This window comes from Acanthisitta chloris, unplaced genomic scaffold, assembly GCF_000695815.1.
Source record: "Acanthisitta chloris isolate BGI_N310 unplaced genomic scaffold, ASM69581v1 scaffold4333, whole genome shotgun sequence".
NCBI lineage: Eukaryota > Metazoa > Chordata > Aves > Passeriformes > Acanthisittidae > Acanthisitta > Acanthisitta chloris.
The window spans coordinates 76,917-94,807 of record NW_008665307.1 but is presented as its reverse complement, the minus strand read 5'-3'; the positions used below and the strand labels follow the sequence as shown (position 1 = coordinate 94,807).

At 37.5% G+C, this 17,891-nt stretch overlaps 1 protein-coding gene across 3 annotated transcripts in view; it reads left to right on the top strand.

Moving 5' to 3' along the window:
• Window positions 1-17,891, top strand: part of CASK (calcium/calmodulin-dependent serine protein kinase (MAGUK family)) — a 127,292-nt gene that overhangs the window by 89,531 nt on the left and 19,870 nt on the right. For all 3 annotated transcript variants that reach the window (XM_009071674.1, XM_009071672.1, XM_009071671.1), the window contains 6 exons: window positions 4,722-4,799; window positions 6,091-6,171; window positions 9,976-10,164; window positions 10,685-10,763; window positions 12,749-12,834; window positions 14,750-14,818. In XM_009071674.1, the coding sequence (XP_009069922.1) occupies window positions 4,722-4,799; window positions 6,091-6,171; window positions 9,976-10,164; window positions 10,685-10,763; window positions 12,749-12,834; window positions 14,750-14,818 (582 nt within the window). The remainder of the gene's footprint in view (window positions 1-4,721; window positions 4,800-6,090; window positions 6,172-9,975; window positions 10,165-10,684; window positions 10,764-12,748; window positions 12,835-14,749; window positions 14,819-17,891) is intronic.

Sequence of the window (17,891 nt, the reverse complement as noted above, 5' to 3'; positions counted from 1 at the left end):
GTTCAGACAGGATTCATGTTCTGCTTCAGACTGTCTTGTTCTGAGAATACTCTGTCAGGGAATCTTCATTTCAGCTGATAAACTGCTTCCTGAACCCTTTTGTTAAGTAGTTTTGTTTACTGTTTCGTTGCTCAGCATTTCACTGTGTAAGGAATTGGAGCACGAAGGTTGGTTGTGCTCCTGTTCTACAAGTGTATCATGCAGAAAAATGTGGAGAGCTGTAACCTGTAATGCTCTAGAGGTCACAAAGTAGAGTCTTAAAGATGTTTCAGGCTTTCATACGGGGTGGGACTGTGATCTGTGCTGTAGAATTGTGCTGGGCAGTGAATGTTAGGTCACTGATGCTCCAGGGGTAAGAGTGAGCTGCAGGCACAGTCCTTAACAGTGTCAAACTGAGGGTTTGACAGAACAAACCATCTCTAAACAAAGTTGAAGATAGCTTTATCTGCTGACTGTGACCTTGTTCCTCAGTGTGTTTTCCAATAGGAATTGTTATCTTAGGGACGTTTCTCTGAGGGCATAGAATCCCAAGGAAAGAGGAATCCGTGGGAAGGTTATAATATTTTGCATGGAAAAGGAGCTGTGAAACAGAACAGGCAGAAGAAAGAATGAAGTAGTCTATCAATTAGCTAATTGGCTCTTCAACTTTAGCCCTTCTTTGATGTCACTGCTTAGGAATATTGTTCTGTTCAGTAGGTCATGGATTTCTTTCAGACTTGCAGCACATGGAACCTCTGGGGTAAGTGAGTAGCACAGTAGGAAGCTATGGGAGGTAAAGGGCAACAAGCAAATCTGTTAGTAAATGTTGCTGTGCAAGGGGCAGCACCTCCACCTGAGACTCTTCAGATGGCACAAAAACCTAAAAGTGGTGGAAAACTATCCTCTAATATCACTGTGTTACGTGTGGTTATATTGTTCAGAAAGCAGAAGTCAAATATATAAGGACATATTTGAATGATTAATTTTAGATGTTTCGATTTGAGGATATATTTGAGGTTGGCAACTCTGTGTGTCTGAATTACAGCTTTATGTGTATTTGAGTTGAAAGATCATGGGGGTTTATGCTCTAGCAGCTCAGTAGCTCTGGTTTTAATGAGTTTCTCAGAGAAACTTCCACATTTTAGATAGATAAAATACTTACTGATTTCAGTGTATGATCTAACTTTGGGTTCATTCAAGGTTAGACCAGGCAGTGAGGCTAAGTCTCTCCTGATTGCGACATAACTCAGTTTTTCAGTGTGGCATTGAATGGGGAACACAACTGCTGGGACAGTATTCTGACTCCTCTGACAGGAAATAGTTAAAAGGAATTTCTGCACATCTGAAAAACTAGTCAGAAGAGGAGAGTTTGTTGTTTTGTCTCGCCTCCCTGATTGTGGATTAGACTTTGGGCTGTCTGCTTTAAATATCAGAAGAAAGGAGTTCCCTTTATCCAGGCAGAGAAGAAAAAGTCTCAACCCTGTGAAAGCTGGTTTGCTGATAGCAGCACTGCTTGACAACTTGTGGGTATTCTCTCCATAGCATTTGTGTTCTAGCATGCAAAATTTAAACCAAAACTTGCCTTTTTAAGAAGTACTATTCTGTTTATTAGCTATAATGTCTCTTTATGTTTGTTATATCAAGTTCTGTTAATATTTCGGTTGGGATTGTCAAGTTTGTCTAGAGCAAGTTCTTCATTTTGATTTTCTCTCTAGCAAATGCAGAAGAGCTGGTACTAAGGAGTGAGACTGAGATGCAAAGTATTCTAAAGTCTGGAAAGGCCAAAAGTTACAATAGCTGTGGCATTTTACAGCAATTCTTTTTTAATTATTAGAAAATTGTGATTGTTATGTTTATGGTTATTGCTGAGTGGAACTGTTGGTGGTTGGGCTCCTGGGCTGAGGGGACAGAGTTACTTGCTGGAAAATAGAGACTTGCAGCAAAAAAAAAAAAAAAGCCCATCATTAGGGCACATGGAGATTTTGTCCTGCTGTAGGTCTGTAATACATAGAAAAGCATTCCGCTAAGGACAGTGAAGAATGAACCAGTTCATTCTGTTCCACCAGAAACCACCTTTGGTGTGGTCCCTGAAGGAGTTCCTGATCTGCTGAAAGGCACCAGCACAGGCTCTTTTTCTTGATTAAAATTCTCTAGTTAACTGCACATACTCATGTGTCCTGTACCATAGGAATATATACAGCCTAGCTGTAAGTATCATTAATGTTCACTTTAGTTTATGAAGTATCCAAACAGGTTTCCTTCAAAGTTTTCTTAACTGTTTTGTAGAACATTTGTGTACAGGTATGTTGGATTCTTGTGTCCAAGGGAACAGATGTTCTTTTTAATGTGTCTAAATGACACCTCTACATTCTGATGCTTTCAGAGGTGAATTCTAGAGCTGCAGATTCCTGCTTCTAAATTGCTTCTTGCACTATTATTTAAGTGCAAAAATACTGAAAAGCATTGCAAAACCTTTTTCAAAGATTGCAAGGATGGTGGGACTGCTTCACCAGTTCTGGTGCATTAATGCATAGTATAAGCTTTGCTCCTCTTACCATATGTAGCCTGGTCCCCTTGTAAACTAAAAACTCCATGAATTAACTTGAATTAGAGAATACCGTTTCAAAATTAAGAGATGTTCTCATGCTAGTAAAGCTACCAAAAATCCATCCTTTTTCTGGGGGAGGTTGTCTTCCAACTCCAGAAACAGTGAACAGATCCCATGGCTGGGGTAACATATAGGTTTTAAACCTTTCTTTAAGTACTGTCAGAGACTCTCCTAATAGTTTGGTGCCTTGGAAGCAAATGTTAGTAAGCAGCAGCTCTGGGAGCTGCAATTTTAGTGCCATGGCTCGGCATGAAGGCGCTACGGAAAAATAAATGCATTCTTGTTTAGTCTGAACTTTGCCTTGATTTTTTTTTGCTAAACATTCTTAGAGGAACTCTGCTCTCTACTTTCCTTTCTGCCTCCTTCCTAATCTCAGAAGATAACTGTCCCATGATAGTGAGTAAAAATTGTTTCTGTAAACTGCTGGTTGTTTTGGATCAGAGTAGCAATGACTTGAGGCCAATTAGCAATTTCAGTGGCTTAGCTTTTCAACCATTGCTAGAAATAACTAGTAAACATATTTTCATGGTAACTTTCCTGCAATTTCATTAATCTTAAACAGGATGTCTCTGTGACTCTTTGAGAAAAATGCTTTTAATGATGTTTATGTTGGGTATTGTGCATTTTCTGCTGTGCTTTGCCCAGAACACAGAGCTTGATGCAGTGTCTTAACAGGTATAGAAGTGTGATACTTAGTCATTTGGAGTTGCTGGAGTTTGAGTAGGTTTTGTTTACTTATGTAAGAAAAGGTAGAAACAAATAATTGTGCACACAAGTATCTCCTGAACTATAAGCTAGCAGAAAGCTTTTTTTTTAAAACCCTCAATATGATCAAGGCTGCTTCAGCTGTGGAGTAGAGCAGTGTATTGGAAGCACAAAGTGAAGCTGTTGCACTGGAAGAAACTGATTTAGCTTGACTTTTCTACTTTTCTTGCCCCAAGATCTTGGTATAGGTATCCTGCAGGCAATGTTTTTTTCTGGAAGTGACATTGTTTCCTCATTTTGTATTTATTTGTTTATGGGCTTGAGAGGTCCAGCATGTGCATTAGATTGTTAACACAGGAAAATGATGATACTGGATTGTGTTTATTGCAATTTACATCTCTTCTAAAGCTGAATGGTGTTTCATGTGAGAAAGAGAAGAGTATTTCCAATGTTGAGATGTTCCCCAACTTCCCTGGGCAACTTGTTGCAGTGTTTCACCACCCTCAGTGTGATGAAAATTTCTCTAGTATCTTAAAATTAGTTATTTTTTTTCTTTTCTATGTCTTATCTTTCAAAGCAGTCTCACATAAATAGGAAATAATTACAGACATGACCGTCTTTATATTGTTTGAGTTGTAAGCCAAAAGGTTTTTATTTGAAATTGCTACTTATTACAGTGCCTGGTAATTCTTAAGTAGACATTTATTCCTTTAACACATTCACCAATCTGTTAGGTTTGCATGGAAAAGAACCTGTAATATCTGTCTCTAATTTGAAACTGAAGAAAGATCTTTCTCCTATTGTGTTTTGCATAGTTGAGTGGGTTTTGAAAGTTTTTTTTAAGCAATAATTAACCTGGAAGGTCTGTGATAGCCTATTTAAATACATTGGCATTCTGCTGGTGGATAGAAAATGCTGGTAAAATAAGGGTACTCTGGTTTGTGAGCACTCTTTTCTTGGAAAGTCTGTTTTTCTCTTCTGCAAAGTCCTTGTTCAAGAATATTTTCCCATATTCCGAGGTTTATTTTAATTGCTGTTCAGAATGTTTGATGTTTTGATTTATTGGGAAGAGTGAGCTGTGTGGATTTTGATTTGATAGCAGAATGTGTGCTTTTCAGCATTTATTCAAGATTCATAGGGCACTTCTAGCAGAAGAATATAGTTTCTGTAAATCTGTGGAAAAAGCATGGGAGGTTTGCAGAATCCCTTAACCTCTTGAACTTTCCCATGTCATCCTATGAACTCTGAATCTATGGCAATGTTCAAGTCAGGAAATGTTTAAAAATGAAAAGCCAAAAAAACTAAGCTGCTAGGGTTTTGCAGTTTAGCATCATCCTAATCCTGGTAACACAACCAGACTCCTGTAAGCAGTCGTTAATTTATATAAAGTAGCATACAATTTCAGCAGTTTGTTTTCTTTTTATTTCAGCTTTATGACAAAATAAACACAAAATCTTCGCCACAAATCAGGAATCCTCCAAGTGATGCTGTACAGAGAGCCAAAGAGGTAATGCTTTAAAATACATTTTTTACTTTGAAAGCTTGATTGTATTTAAAGTGGAACTAATTTGTCTTTATTAAGATCTGTATTCAGACTCATTATGTGAATTATTTCTGGAATTCTACCACTGCTTACTTAAGTTATGTAACAAGTAGCATAAACTTGCAGAATTCCATTCTGTCTGTAAGGATTATATTAGTTTAATCATTCAACCTTTGCTGTAACCAGAGCAGTGTTAAAATGAACACTCCTGTTAGGTAATTGCAGCATCATTCATGTTGGGTTTATTCATCTGCAGCAGAAGTTTGGTGTTTATGTCAGTCACAAAAAATTCGAAGTATCAGATTTTTAACTTGGAAAAACAAGTTTATCATAGGTCTAAGAAGAGCAGACCTGGAAGTGCAATGAAGGTGAAGACCAAAGTTAAATATAGACAAATGTTCTTAATTCTTATACCTGGCAAAGAGTATTTTATTTATTTATGTATTGCAAGTAGTTTAAAAAGAGTGCTAATTATTATCAGTAAAAAAATAGTCGAGTCGTTGGGGGTAATGTCATAGGAAAACACTTTATAGGGCTATTAGAATTAACAGAAAGACTTTAAAACTCTACATTATAAGTCACACTGACAAATTCCCTCAAATCCTATTCTGCTAAATTTTCTGGCAGTCAATCTTGAGAGATGCTTCCAGAAGCAAAATACTCTGCTCTCATTGTCCAAGTAGCTGCATGTGAAAATAAAGGTGTAAGAATCAGGTTGCAGGCAAAGGAGTCAAAGCTTATTTCCTCCCTCCTCCTTTCCCAGTGCTAAGCTGAAGTGTGGCTGAGATTTATGAAATCTGGAGCTTGGAGGTGGGTTAGCAGATGGGCCACCTACACTTGATGTCTTTAACAATTGGTTTTATGAGTATTTTTAATTCTGCCTTTAAACTGGTTGTTTTAATAAAGTGAGACCATGTGCAAAAGCAGCAACTGGTGGTTGGTCATGTGTGTCACTTTTTAGCACTGCATTTCTATCTCCATGGATTTAGCTGTTGGAGGAATATTGTCAATTGAAAAAAGAACAACTGTTTCCTTCAAATTTCTGCTTTAATCTCTTTCAGAAAGAAAATTAGAATGAGGTATTTTATTCTCTTAGGGTGGGGGGGACACATTCTCCTAAGCCCTTTCCTGTCAAAAATGTTGGTTTTTATAATCCTTTGGAGATATTCTGACTTAGCAGTGAGGGGTTTTCACTTATTTAATAGCTCTATTTAATAGGAAGTTACTAGGGACATTTCTCCTGATTATTTTGCAGGTATTGGAAGAAATTTCATGTTACCCAGAGAACAATGATGCAAAGGAGCTAAAGCGTATTTTAACACAACCTCATTTCATGGTAAGCAAATGCTGCTCTTGTGAGGGTGATTTTTATTGGGTTTTAATATTCCTTCAGGAAGTTCTTCAAATCTGCAAGTGATGAAACTGCAGACAATATACCTATTAATAAGTATTTCTAATCTGTTGATCTGGCAAAAGACTTAGTGTTGTTGCTGCTATTGGTCCTCATTACTGTGCTGAAAACTATCAGCAGTTTGGAGTGATCTAATTCTGGAGCAGTTGCACTGTCTTTTGGGGGAGCTGTGGTGCACACAGAAAGAAAAATGAATCCTTTTGGGTGTCCATAGGTAGAGCTGAAATCTCCCTTTTTCCCATGGTGGTCTTAGGATAAAGGTGTGTTAAATCATTACAAAATAAGTGTTCGTTTAATAATATTTTACAATAAATCAATATCTTGAACAGTCTACTGAGTTTCTGTTCCATACCTACTCCTACTGTGCCTGTTTCCCTAATCTGATTTGAGGGCAGTAATTGTCCTAAGTTCAGGGAGATGAATACATAATAACTTGGTTCACATTCCTGAAGTCCAGTCTGGTGGAACTACTTGAAGGTTCATTTGATCTACTTTTTTGTGTGTAATTTCCACACAGTGTTGCAAAAACATTAGGCACAGAGGAGAAAGAGCATTTTTAAAGTATACATTATTTTCAGAGTAGGCATCAATAAAAGTGATTGTGTTATATAGAAATTTCATGTATCAAGTGACAAGAAAATTGAGTTGAAAATCCCCTTTTATAGGTATCTCTGTTTCCTGATGTCCTCATAAATTTAAAACCATCTGTCAGAATTGATTTGCTGCAATTCTGCAGAAAGTACTTTTTATAAGGAATAAACTGCAATTCCATAACAAGTGTTTTTGATGAGCAGTAATTTCAGCAAGTTAGTCAATGGCATCCCATGCTAAATTGCTGATTGCTGAAGTCCCATCATCCTTTCTCCCCAGGTTTCATCCCGTCCCTTACAGTTGTTCTGACTTCCATCTGAAATTGCACTTCAGTATTGCACTATGCTAAACTAGTAGAGAATTCCTCCAACAAAACAGCAACCCATTTAGGAAAAATAATTTAGGACAATAGGAATACTGCCAGAGCTAGAATTAGCAAGGGGATCAAAACACACAGTTGGGGTTAGGGAGGAATGGCACAAACACACAAAGCAGCACTTAAAGCAACATGAGTTGCTGTGGAACCATCTCTGCAGGGTGCAGATTCCACAGAGCCTCCAGGTGTCAAAGAGGCAACTCCATCCTTGCCCATCATCCCCACTCCTCCTCCCAGATACACCTTTTAGGGGGTTGCAGACCTGAGCAAAGTTTTTCTCAGATTTGTGCCATTCTGCAACACTTTCCTGCAGAGCTGAAGCCTTTAAAACAGACTATTAGGAAAAGGAATAATTGTATAAAACAGTATTGTCAGTCTGCACTCTGTGTTTGCCAGGTGTGGTGCAGAGCAGCAGAGGGGTAATAAGTGGGAGCATGTGCATTAACACCTATATGTTAACAGAGTGTTTCATTTATATCATTACCTGACGTTTATCCCTAATCAGAAGACAACAGAATATAGACAGTCCTGTTTATTTAATCACAGTGTGACTGGGTTAGATACTGCATAAACCTTTACAGACCCAAAGCTGATAAAGTATTTGTTTGTAACAGATCTCTGAGTTCAAGGTATTTTGTTGGTTTAGTTTTGTTTTACCCTTGGGTACCTTCTTGGGTACAGATACAAATTATCAGTTTAGTCTGTACATGCTTAACATTTTAATTTAAAGAGATGTGTGTCGATTTTGCATAAAGTTCTTTCAGCAGGTAATTAACATAAGAATTCTTTAAAAGATTTCCAAATACCTCACTTGTTATGTGTACATTTCAAGGAACTTTTATTCCATTACACAACTTTGAGTAGTTTTTCAAATGTGCCAGTTTTATCTGTAAGATTCTATGATATATGTTTAGTATGTTGCAGCAATCAAAATGTTTGCTGTACTAGGAGACATTTGCTTAATTAAATATTGAAGTTTTATCCATCATCATGTGCCTTCCTACGCTGTTCTCTGCAGACAGTGATCCTGCAATACTGGAGAAATCAGTTGTTCTCATTAAACTTATTTTTAGCAGGATTGTCATGTTCTGCAAAGAAAAAAGAGACAGGAAAAAATTTACATTATCAAATTTTACAGAAATGCATGAAAACAGGTGTCTTTAAGTGAAGTCCAATAGCAATCTTTTTATTAAATGTTTTCAATGTTTAAATGGATCTTGCTGGACTTTAATGTCTGGGGCTTCTGGATTTGTGTTCTTCTTTGTTAACACATTCAGGAGTTATCAGTATAATTATGGACCTTTAAAACTGTTCAAAGTACCATATTTTAACCTCCTACAAGATTCATATTATTGCTAAAAATCTAGAATAAAGTGTGCAAGCATTTGATGTGAAACAAATACAAGACCCTGAATTACCAAGAATTCATAGAATCAGAGAATTTAGGGGTTGGAATGGACCTTACAGATCATCTAGTCCCAACCCCCTCCCTGGGCAGGGACACCTCCTCACTAGATCAAGTTGCTCTAAAGTAATATTAAAGTATATTAATATTCAAGTAATATTAAAGTGTGGAGTTTATAACATATACAGGGAGGTGCATAGAATCATAGAATTGTTTAGGTTGGAACAGACCTCCAAAATCATCAAGTCCAACCATTGACCCACCAAGTCATCCCTAAATCATGTCCCTAAGTGCCACATCTACATGTCTTTTAAATGGTGAAGCTGAGTAAGTAGCTTTGAGCAGGTTGAGGGGAGGGAAACAAAGATCATCTTACTGTGTTAAAGAGTGCTTGGCCACAAAGCCAAGGCCACAGTCACTCCTCAAATGGATTATTTTTGTAACAGCCAGAGCTAAGGCACCACTGCTTGTGGCTGCTCTTGTCCCGTTTGGGCCAACTGCAAACAGTTTTCAGATGCTGGAATGAGAACTAAGCTAAATTCCTAAACCTCCATTGGAGTAGTCACACATAGGTTTACACCCAATTCAATAAATTTTAAGTAAATGTTATTAAAGTGTTTTATTATTAACTTACGTACATGATCCAGATCTCTAAAATGTTGCTTAAGTAGACAGATGCAGAGGAATTGTTGCAAGTTTGAGCTTAGTGGTTGACAAAATTAAATGAAAAACAGGAAATGCAGATATAGGTTAGTATTTAACTAAAAATAATATTTGTGTAGACACACTTGAAACACTGGAAAAACAGGAGGGAATGTGGGCAAAGCATTGTTAGTTTAGGGAATTCCATTCCATCATTAGAATGCTGAATTCCCAACCATAGTTTCAAACTGATGTGAGAAATGGGAATGTGAAGTGTTTAAAAATTATCCTTTATAACATGGTACATTTTAGAAGTGCTACCTTGGGAACAAATGTAGGGTTTTGTAGAGGCCATAGAAACCCCATTTCTGCCTTGGATTCCACTTTAGAAATACATCTGAAATGCTAGTTCTGACACCTTACAGGTGTTGAGAGGACGAGGGACAGGGAGGCAGCATCACTCTCACTGAGGTATCTGCAGTAAAAAATCACTTTAACTCACAGATTTTAAAGACTAGGCATGTGTGTGTGTATTTGCAGTCTGCTGAAGTTTATCTTGGTCTCCTTTAAGGGAAAAGTTCCTCTGTAGAAAGTGAGGCACAAATATCTTGGATTCCCTTGAATTTCTGAAAAGCTTGAAAAGCACTTCCAGGGAATGAGTGAGGGACGTCAGAGGTGCTGAAGTCTGATGTTTTGTTGCTGTAATCTCCTCTAGGCCTTACTTCAGACTCATGATGTAGTGGCACATGAAGTTTACAGTGATGAAGCGCTGAGAGTCACACCTCCTCCCACCTCTCCATACCTAAACGGAGATTCTCCGGAAAGCGCCAACGGCGACATGGATATGGAGAATGTAACACGGGTTCGACTGGTGCAGTTCCAGAAGAACACAGATGAACCAATGGTATGGAGGGAACCACTGTTTTTCTTGGCTCTACTGGTAGAGATCAGTATTGTAATGACTTTGGTGACAGTTGCCACATGTCAAAGTAAGGTTGCCAATGTAACTGGAATAGTTCAGCAGTCGTTGTAGGTACTTATCCTTCTGTGTGTATCCTTACAGTGCTGTATGTTCATTCATATGCTGCTGTACCACTAGAGCTGGTTGTGTTTGAAAGCAACCTTGCACTAGTTATAGCAAATTAGACTTTAATTCCAACTGGCCACTTTGCACTTCAATACAACATCACATTTTTAGCAAAGCAGACTCTTGTATGCTCATATGTTAAAGTATTGCATCTTCCCTTAAAAATAGTCTCTGTTTTCATTGCTCGTATTTAAGTGAGTAACAAAGTTCTTATTTTAACCTTAAAATTTATACCCTGCCTTCAAGCTTTTAGGAAAAGTTACTGTTCTTAACCACTCAACCACAGTGCTTAGTGGTTTATTTTTAAAAGTATACACATTTCTTTTTTTTTTCCTAGGGAATCACTTTAAAAATGAATGAGCTGAACCATTGCATTGTGGCAAGAATTATGCACGGAGGAATGATTCACCGGCAAGGTAATCATGGCTCATGGATAGTTTTTGTCTTCAGGGTTATTTAGATGGTTCTGTACAAATTGTGTAGTGGTCCATACTCCTCATTTGGATTGCTGCTGTCCCATAGCAGTGTACCTCTGCATCTGGATGAACTCTTGCTCACAGCTTTAGTTCCCTTCCAGCTGCAGATGTTTGCCAGTGTTTTGAGGTAAGGGCCCCCTGTGTTTCATTTAGCTCCTAATTAGGATAATTACTATACTATTACTGAGCATAACTCAGTAACAGATTGAAATGTCAATAATTTCTGGAGCTGTACTTTTTTAATCCTCTGGTTTTTTAAAAGAAATCCTTAGACTAGTTACAGTTTTCCTTGCAACAATGAAAGAGCTTTGTTCAACAAAAATACTGTACATTTCTCTGTGAATTTTCACACAGTTCTTGAGGGTCTTTATATTTTTGATGCTGGGGTTCCTAAAAATGGGTTTTGAAATAAAAATGTTTTTTGTGCCCAGAATTTGAATTGCTATTTTCAATTTTCACTCCTATAACAGACACTGCAAACATTGATTTATTTTTTTTTCCTCACTTCCAGTCTTCTCCTTTTTTCCATTTTGTGTGTCCAGAACAGATGTCAAATAGTAACTGGGTTTTGTCCTACTTTAAACAGGTGAAGTTTCCTGCTAGGTTGTTACCTGCAGGCTTGGATTGCACCCTTAAAAGTGTTACTTTAATTTTTCAGACTTTTTTTTTCAGACATTTTTAATTTTGATGAACACAAAAATTTTAAGAATTTGTCAAACCGAAGTTCTCTCTAGCCTAGTGTTCTATTTCAAAGGAATCTAGAAACAGGTAATTAGGAAGAGAAAATGTAATATTCATCTCATTGATATGATCAAGCCTGTCAGGAAGCAGGAAAGATGAAAGTTTTCATACAAGCCAAGCTGTAATTCAGATAGACTTCTATACTCCTTTTGGAGGACCTTCTAAATTGAAATCTATTTGGCCTCTAAAAGTGAGTTTTAAAAGGAGATTTCTCTAAGAGTCACAGGAAGGTTTTCTTCCAACTGTGCTTAGGTAGTGGTGATGCTGTGCACAGTATTTCACATCACTATGTTCCATAATGGGGCTGATAGAACTTTTAAAACCTGATAAACTAGGTAAAAAATCCAACTGTGCCCATTAAAACTCTGTTCTTTTTTCATTATACAGTGTCTTTTATTTTAGGAGACTCCACCTATTCTCTGTGTGCTTCATCTTCTGCTCATAGGTGTAGTTTGAAAATGACCTGCACTTCAGTGGTTCAGTAGTGTTGCCTTTTTTTTTTTTAAGTGCTTCTTTTGTTGTTAGTGCTCTAGATGCCTCTTAACTTCACTCCTTCATTCAAAATACCTATATTTAGAAAGTTTTAACTGACTAGAACAACACAATTGTAAGCTGACAGTGATCTTGAGAACCTGTCTAAGTCCTATGGATAGGGTTTGTGCCTTTGTTTTGGGGAGTTATATCATTTTTATCATTTTTAACAGCGATGTCTGGATATTAAATCTCTTGGGAGGGTTACAGGAACTGCATAATTTCAGGTCCAGCAATGTTGAATACAAACTGCACAGTGCCCAATCACAAAATAGCTGCTATGAAGTTGCCTCCTATCTCTATCTTTTTATTTTTTTTTGCAAATATTTCTGTGGAATGTTTCCAGATGACTAGTTGCAGGTGACTTTCTTCTCAATGTGTGGCTTTTTGCAGTGTCCTTGTAAGGGACTGATGTTTTCCTCATGCACTTTATAGAGTCCCCAAGCATCTCTTGCTGGTGTATTCCACTGCACACTGAAACACAGATTTGTAATCTTTGGTAGCTAATGCAAAGTCCTTTTCTGAATCTAGCCCAAAAATAATTTAATGTTGTTTTACATTTCTGCCTTTGTATGAGTATTAGAACTGTTTTACAGTTATCTCAGTGTGTAAAAACATGTTTAAGGTGATGATGTGTTCCGTTAACTCTGCAGGTACGTTACATGTAGGAGATGAAATCAGAGAAATAAATGGAATCAGTGTGGCAAATCAAACCGTAGAACAACTACAAAAAATGCTTGTAAGTGCCTGAAATCTTTCTCATGTTCTCTATAAAACTGCCTGTCTTAGTTTGACAAAACTTTTATGTAATTGTGAGTTCTTCTTTTTCTTCTGTTCTTGATAGGCTACATGTGCATGTATTGCAAAGTCTGTTTGTGTTCAGCTCTTAAAGCCTTCTCCAGGCTCTGCCCTGGTTTTAGTGTTGGCTTTTTTTCACCTTAGACCCCGAACTGGTAGAAGGCACCTCCAGGTGTCGTTTTATTTGTTCCATTTAGTCCCAGAGAAAAGATCACTGACACCCAGCTGTTTCTGACAGAAACATGTCTGGCCAACTCAGAAGAGAAATTTAAGTAATGGAGCTTCCCCAAACTCTCCAGGCAGTTGACTTCAGTGTGTAACTCTTCCACATTTTACAGAGCTTTTTCCTGATGTCTGAGTTTCACTTGTTGAAATGCAGGAGGTTCTTTTCTTGTCTTTAGTGGACACAGCATTAAAAATGCTGCTTTCCTCCTCTTACTCATCCCAAGTTAGTCTATAAAGATCATAGAATCGCAGAATAGTTTGGGTTGGAAGGGACCTTTAAAGGTCATCTAGCCCAGCCCCCCTGCAATGAACAGGGACATCATGAACTAGATCAGATTGCTCAGTCATTCCCTTACTTCAGCCTGCACTAGATGTAGTCACTGAGTATGCTATGAGAGAAGAGAAACTTTTCTTGACTATTGGTGTACTTACTACACAAATACAAGTCAAGAAATTACAGAACCTCAGGAGTCTCCAGTCCAGTTTCCTGCACAAAGCAGAGTCAGCATTGAATGCAGCCCAGGTTGCTCAGGGCTTTGCCTGCTTAAGCCTGGAAAATATCCAAGGACAGATTTGACAGGGCAGGTGCCTCTTTGGGCAACCTGTTCCAGTACTTAATTATCATCATGAGGAAAAATGGTGTCTGTATTTTGGGCTGGAACATCCCTTCTTTCAGTTTATAACTATTGTGCTCATGGTTATTGATGTTACAAAGCAGCAAAACAATATTCTGAGTTCAGACAGTCGATCTTTTTTCAGGAAAACTCCATCTTGGGCCTTGCTAGAAGAGTCAGTTTGATATTTCATAACACTTGTAAATTTTTCTGCATGCAACTCTAATCTTAGGATCTTGGATAGTATCACTAATCCTTTGGTCATGTCCAGAATCATATATACAAGCTTGAAGGGAGTCCAGAGCAATAGCATTTTTGGGGGTCACCATGAGCCAGCCAAAGGGAGAAAGGAGAAAAACTCAAAGATCACTTGAAGTGATCTGCTCACAGTTGTGCCCAGATCAAGTCCTGCAGTTGTCAGCCATGTGGTGGCACTAATATTCAAACTGTCATCTAAGAAAACAAGTTGGCACAATCTGCTGCTGTTCTGCAGTTACTACTTGGTATGAATATTCTTATACTATAGTGAATGCAAACCAGCAGACCCCATGATCTGATCAAAGACTATTTTTGACAGTTCTACTGTTAGTACAGTAACATGCAGCTTTCTAGAAACTGGATACAATTTTGCTGTACAACATGTATGATGAAAGGGAAGAAAACGTCGCTTTAGTAGCAAAGACTCTGTGGCTCACAGATAACATATCTACAAAGACGTGAAAGAATCCTACACATCTCTGACTCTCTCACATTAAAACACTGTTCTAGATTCTAGGCATTCAAAACCTGGTCAGGTGAACAAACTAGTAATGTTTGTTTGTCCTTGAGATTAATGAGAGATGATTTAAATGCTTGTTAATAAGAGAAATGACAAATTATCCATAGCATTTTAGCTTTTCTGAATATTTACTATCAGAAAACATAGTGATGCTCTCAGACTCTGATGTTGTCCTTTCAAGCATCAGCGATTTTATCTTCAGTGTCTCAGTCTTTACAGAATTGCTTCTCTTTTTGCAGAGGGAAATGCGTGGAAGTATTACCTTTAAGATTGTGCCAAGTTATCGCACGCAATCTTCATCCTGTGAGGTAATGAATTTAATGAGCCATCCCATTTCTTCCTCAGTCCTGTAACTAACTGCCTGCTGATGGCTGAATGTTACTGCTTTCTGGGAAATTGTTTCTGCCTGTCCTGTTAGATCACGCACACCAATTTTACAACAAAGATAACGGAACACGAGTAGGTCCCACCTACCTACTCAGCCCTGCCTTCATACTCATCTCATCAGCACCTTAACTAACTCTTTACAGCCTATGAAAAAAAAGAATTAGGAAAGGGGATCCTCAACTCATGCATTAGGAAGCCCCTTTTTAAAAAATGACCATTTAAACTAATTCTCCAGCAAGTCTATGGAAGTTCCTAAGCTGAGGAACAATCCTCCTGTTTCTTAGGTTTTAAACATTATATTGCTGCTTTGGGCTGTTAAGGGTTAATTGAAGAATCTGTTTCTGTATAACCCTGTTGAGGTAAATTTGTGATGGTTGTGTGTAACAGTTACATGTGGCTTAATATTATGTTTCCATGAAAAAAAGAAAGGTATTTGTTGTTACAGAAGAAAAACAGATTTGGAGTTAGTTCTTGTTGAACTGGAAACTTGGTATTATGGTTTTTGCACAGCAATGTTTAATTCCCTTCTGCTCACAAAGTTATGTTCCAGATTGCAACTGAAGGGAATTAAATTCTAGAAAATGGCTACTTGAGAGCCACTGTTCCAATTTAAGCACACAGATGGCATATGCACTGTGTAGAGGATGCCAATCTTTCTGTGCCACATGCTTAACTGCGCAAACAGTTCCCGAATTAGAATTCCGAGAGTGAAATCACAATCCCTGTTGAAGTCAAGCACCTTATCTTAATTAGAGCTGTGATTTCACCCTAATTGTTTTTGTGTCTCAGCAGATACTAGAATACACAGAAACTGCTATTGTGATTGTCAGAACAATCTGTTTGCAGGGAAAAAAATTACTGCTTTTTGGTTGCCTTCTGTAGTTCTAATAGGAGTTTACAAAAACTAAAAGGTTTTAGAGGGAGAAGGTTTCACAAATTTTCACGTATGAGGCCAATTTTCTTAAAAGGTATAAATACGAAAGCAAAGGTTTTTCATTAAATACAAAGGCTTTAAAAAAATTCAGGAGAAAATCTACAGTGTGCTGGCAAATTCATGTATTGACTTCTGTGCTGTAGATAGCAGTAATAGTAAAAGATATCTCACTTCCCAGTATTAAAATACAGAGACTGGTGAGACTGTAGACCTGCTGGGAAGATGATTATTTGGAAACAGTCAGCATACACTTTCAAAGTAATACCATTAAGTGTCATTTTGGTAATAGATCATCTCTTTTTCTGAGCTTTGAGTCCTTAGGTTCTTCTTAACTATTCATTTCACAGAAGAGTTGGAAAATAGACTCACCTTCCTTTGGGAAAAAACAGCAAAACTTGCAATGTGTGATCAAAGGCAGAGGAAAAAAAATAAGCATGTCTGATTTTCACACTTTGTGGCATTTACCATTCATTTAGTCAGAGGTGGTTGAGTCTGTTCCACCTGCTCAGCCACACTGTGACTTTGGCTACACTTTCAGCTCTCACAAGTGTACATGAAAAGCCAAAGTTTTTCAATCATCCTATTAAAACATCACTAGTCCTTTGGTACACAGAGAAATTTTTTTACATAATGTTTCGGGATTGTGAATCAGACAATTAATCAAATTCTTAACCATTGTTAAAGGCTAAAAATCAATGTTGAGCAATATGGCTAAGACACAGGAAGCTCATGCCCTCTAGCAGGATAAATTGAGAGGTATTTGGTCTTCACTAGTATAATCTTACTAGTTAAGGTATTTTTTGGCATCGTTTCAATATATATTTATGTTTGGTTCCCTCCCTCCTTCAGTCAGGGACTGGTGCTCATGTAGTGTAATTTTATCAGAAGATGAATATATAACAGAGTTGGTAACTGGGGAGTTTTGAGGCTTTTACCACAATCACATCACTGGATTGCAAAACATCTTGGGTTTTTTAATAATTTCACTTGCCATATTTTTCTTCTTTTGTAGTCACTTAAAGTAAGTGTCGTAGTGATGTTTTCTAAGTTTTAAGCCATTTTTGCACATTCAGGGAAGTCTGTTTTCTATACTGTGTAATGGTATTTTGGGGTCACTAGGCAGCTGTCAAAATCTCAGCTGAATAATTTCAAGTTTCTTAGGCCTTTGTGGCTTATCCTGCACCCACACCTTCCATTCAGCTCCCAGGCTTCTATTTCATGAAGGAGACTTTGCCTGGAATACTGTGTAAAAATTTGATCAGCTGATGTAGTCTGAGATGACCTGTTGAGTCACTGGTGTGGCAGATGACCTGATAACTCAGATATCTGGACAACAAGGGACCAGGATGTTGTGTTTTCTTCATCAGATACCCAGAAAATTGCAGACTTACATAAATATGAACTTAAGTAACTATTACAAAACATTCTTCTTATGGCTACATATGCTGTTTTTAAATATTTCAGCTTTATCCCACTGAGTAAGCATTTTGCTCTAGCTACATTTACATTCTGACTTTGTAGTGACAAACCACAAGTCACTTTTTACAGTGTCAGATATGTGAGAATGGTAAGGGAATTACTTTCATTTTAATTTTTTTTAACAAAAAAAATTACTTAGAAACACGTCTCAGGTTGTCTTTGGGAAACACTTTAGTTCTTTCATTAAGAAGAAAAGCCTTTGTGTATTTGTGGGATTTTAAAAGTATAATGGTAATCACCATTAGTCTTACATGGTTTTCCCTTAGTGCTCAAACCATGAGACATTTTCTAGTCTAAAACGTTTTTTACATTCATATTAAAAAATACTGCCAGAAATCTTCCTTGAGCAAGACTGAAATGTAAATGTATTTTCAGATTTTTGGAAAGTCTCTCTTTGGTTTTTGTTGGTTTTTTTCTGGTTGGTTGTTTTTTCTGGTTTGGGGTTGTTTTTTGTAGATTTGGCAACAATGTCGATCTACCTGTTCTTGTCAGCACCTAATTTGATCAGGCCAGATCTAGTAGACATAATTGACTTCTGCTATAGGATTGCATCTCAAATACATTGCTTTTTCATTCACAGT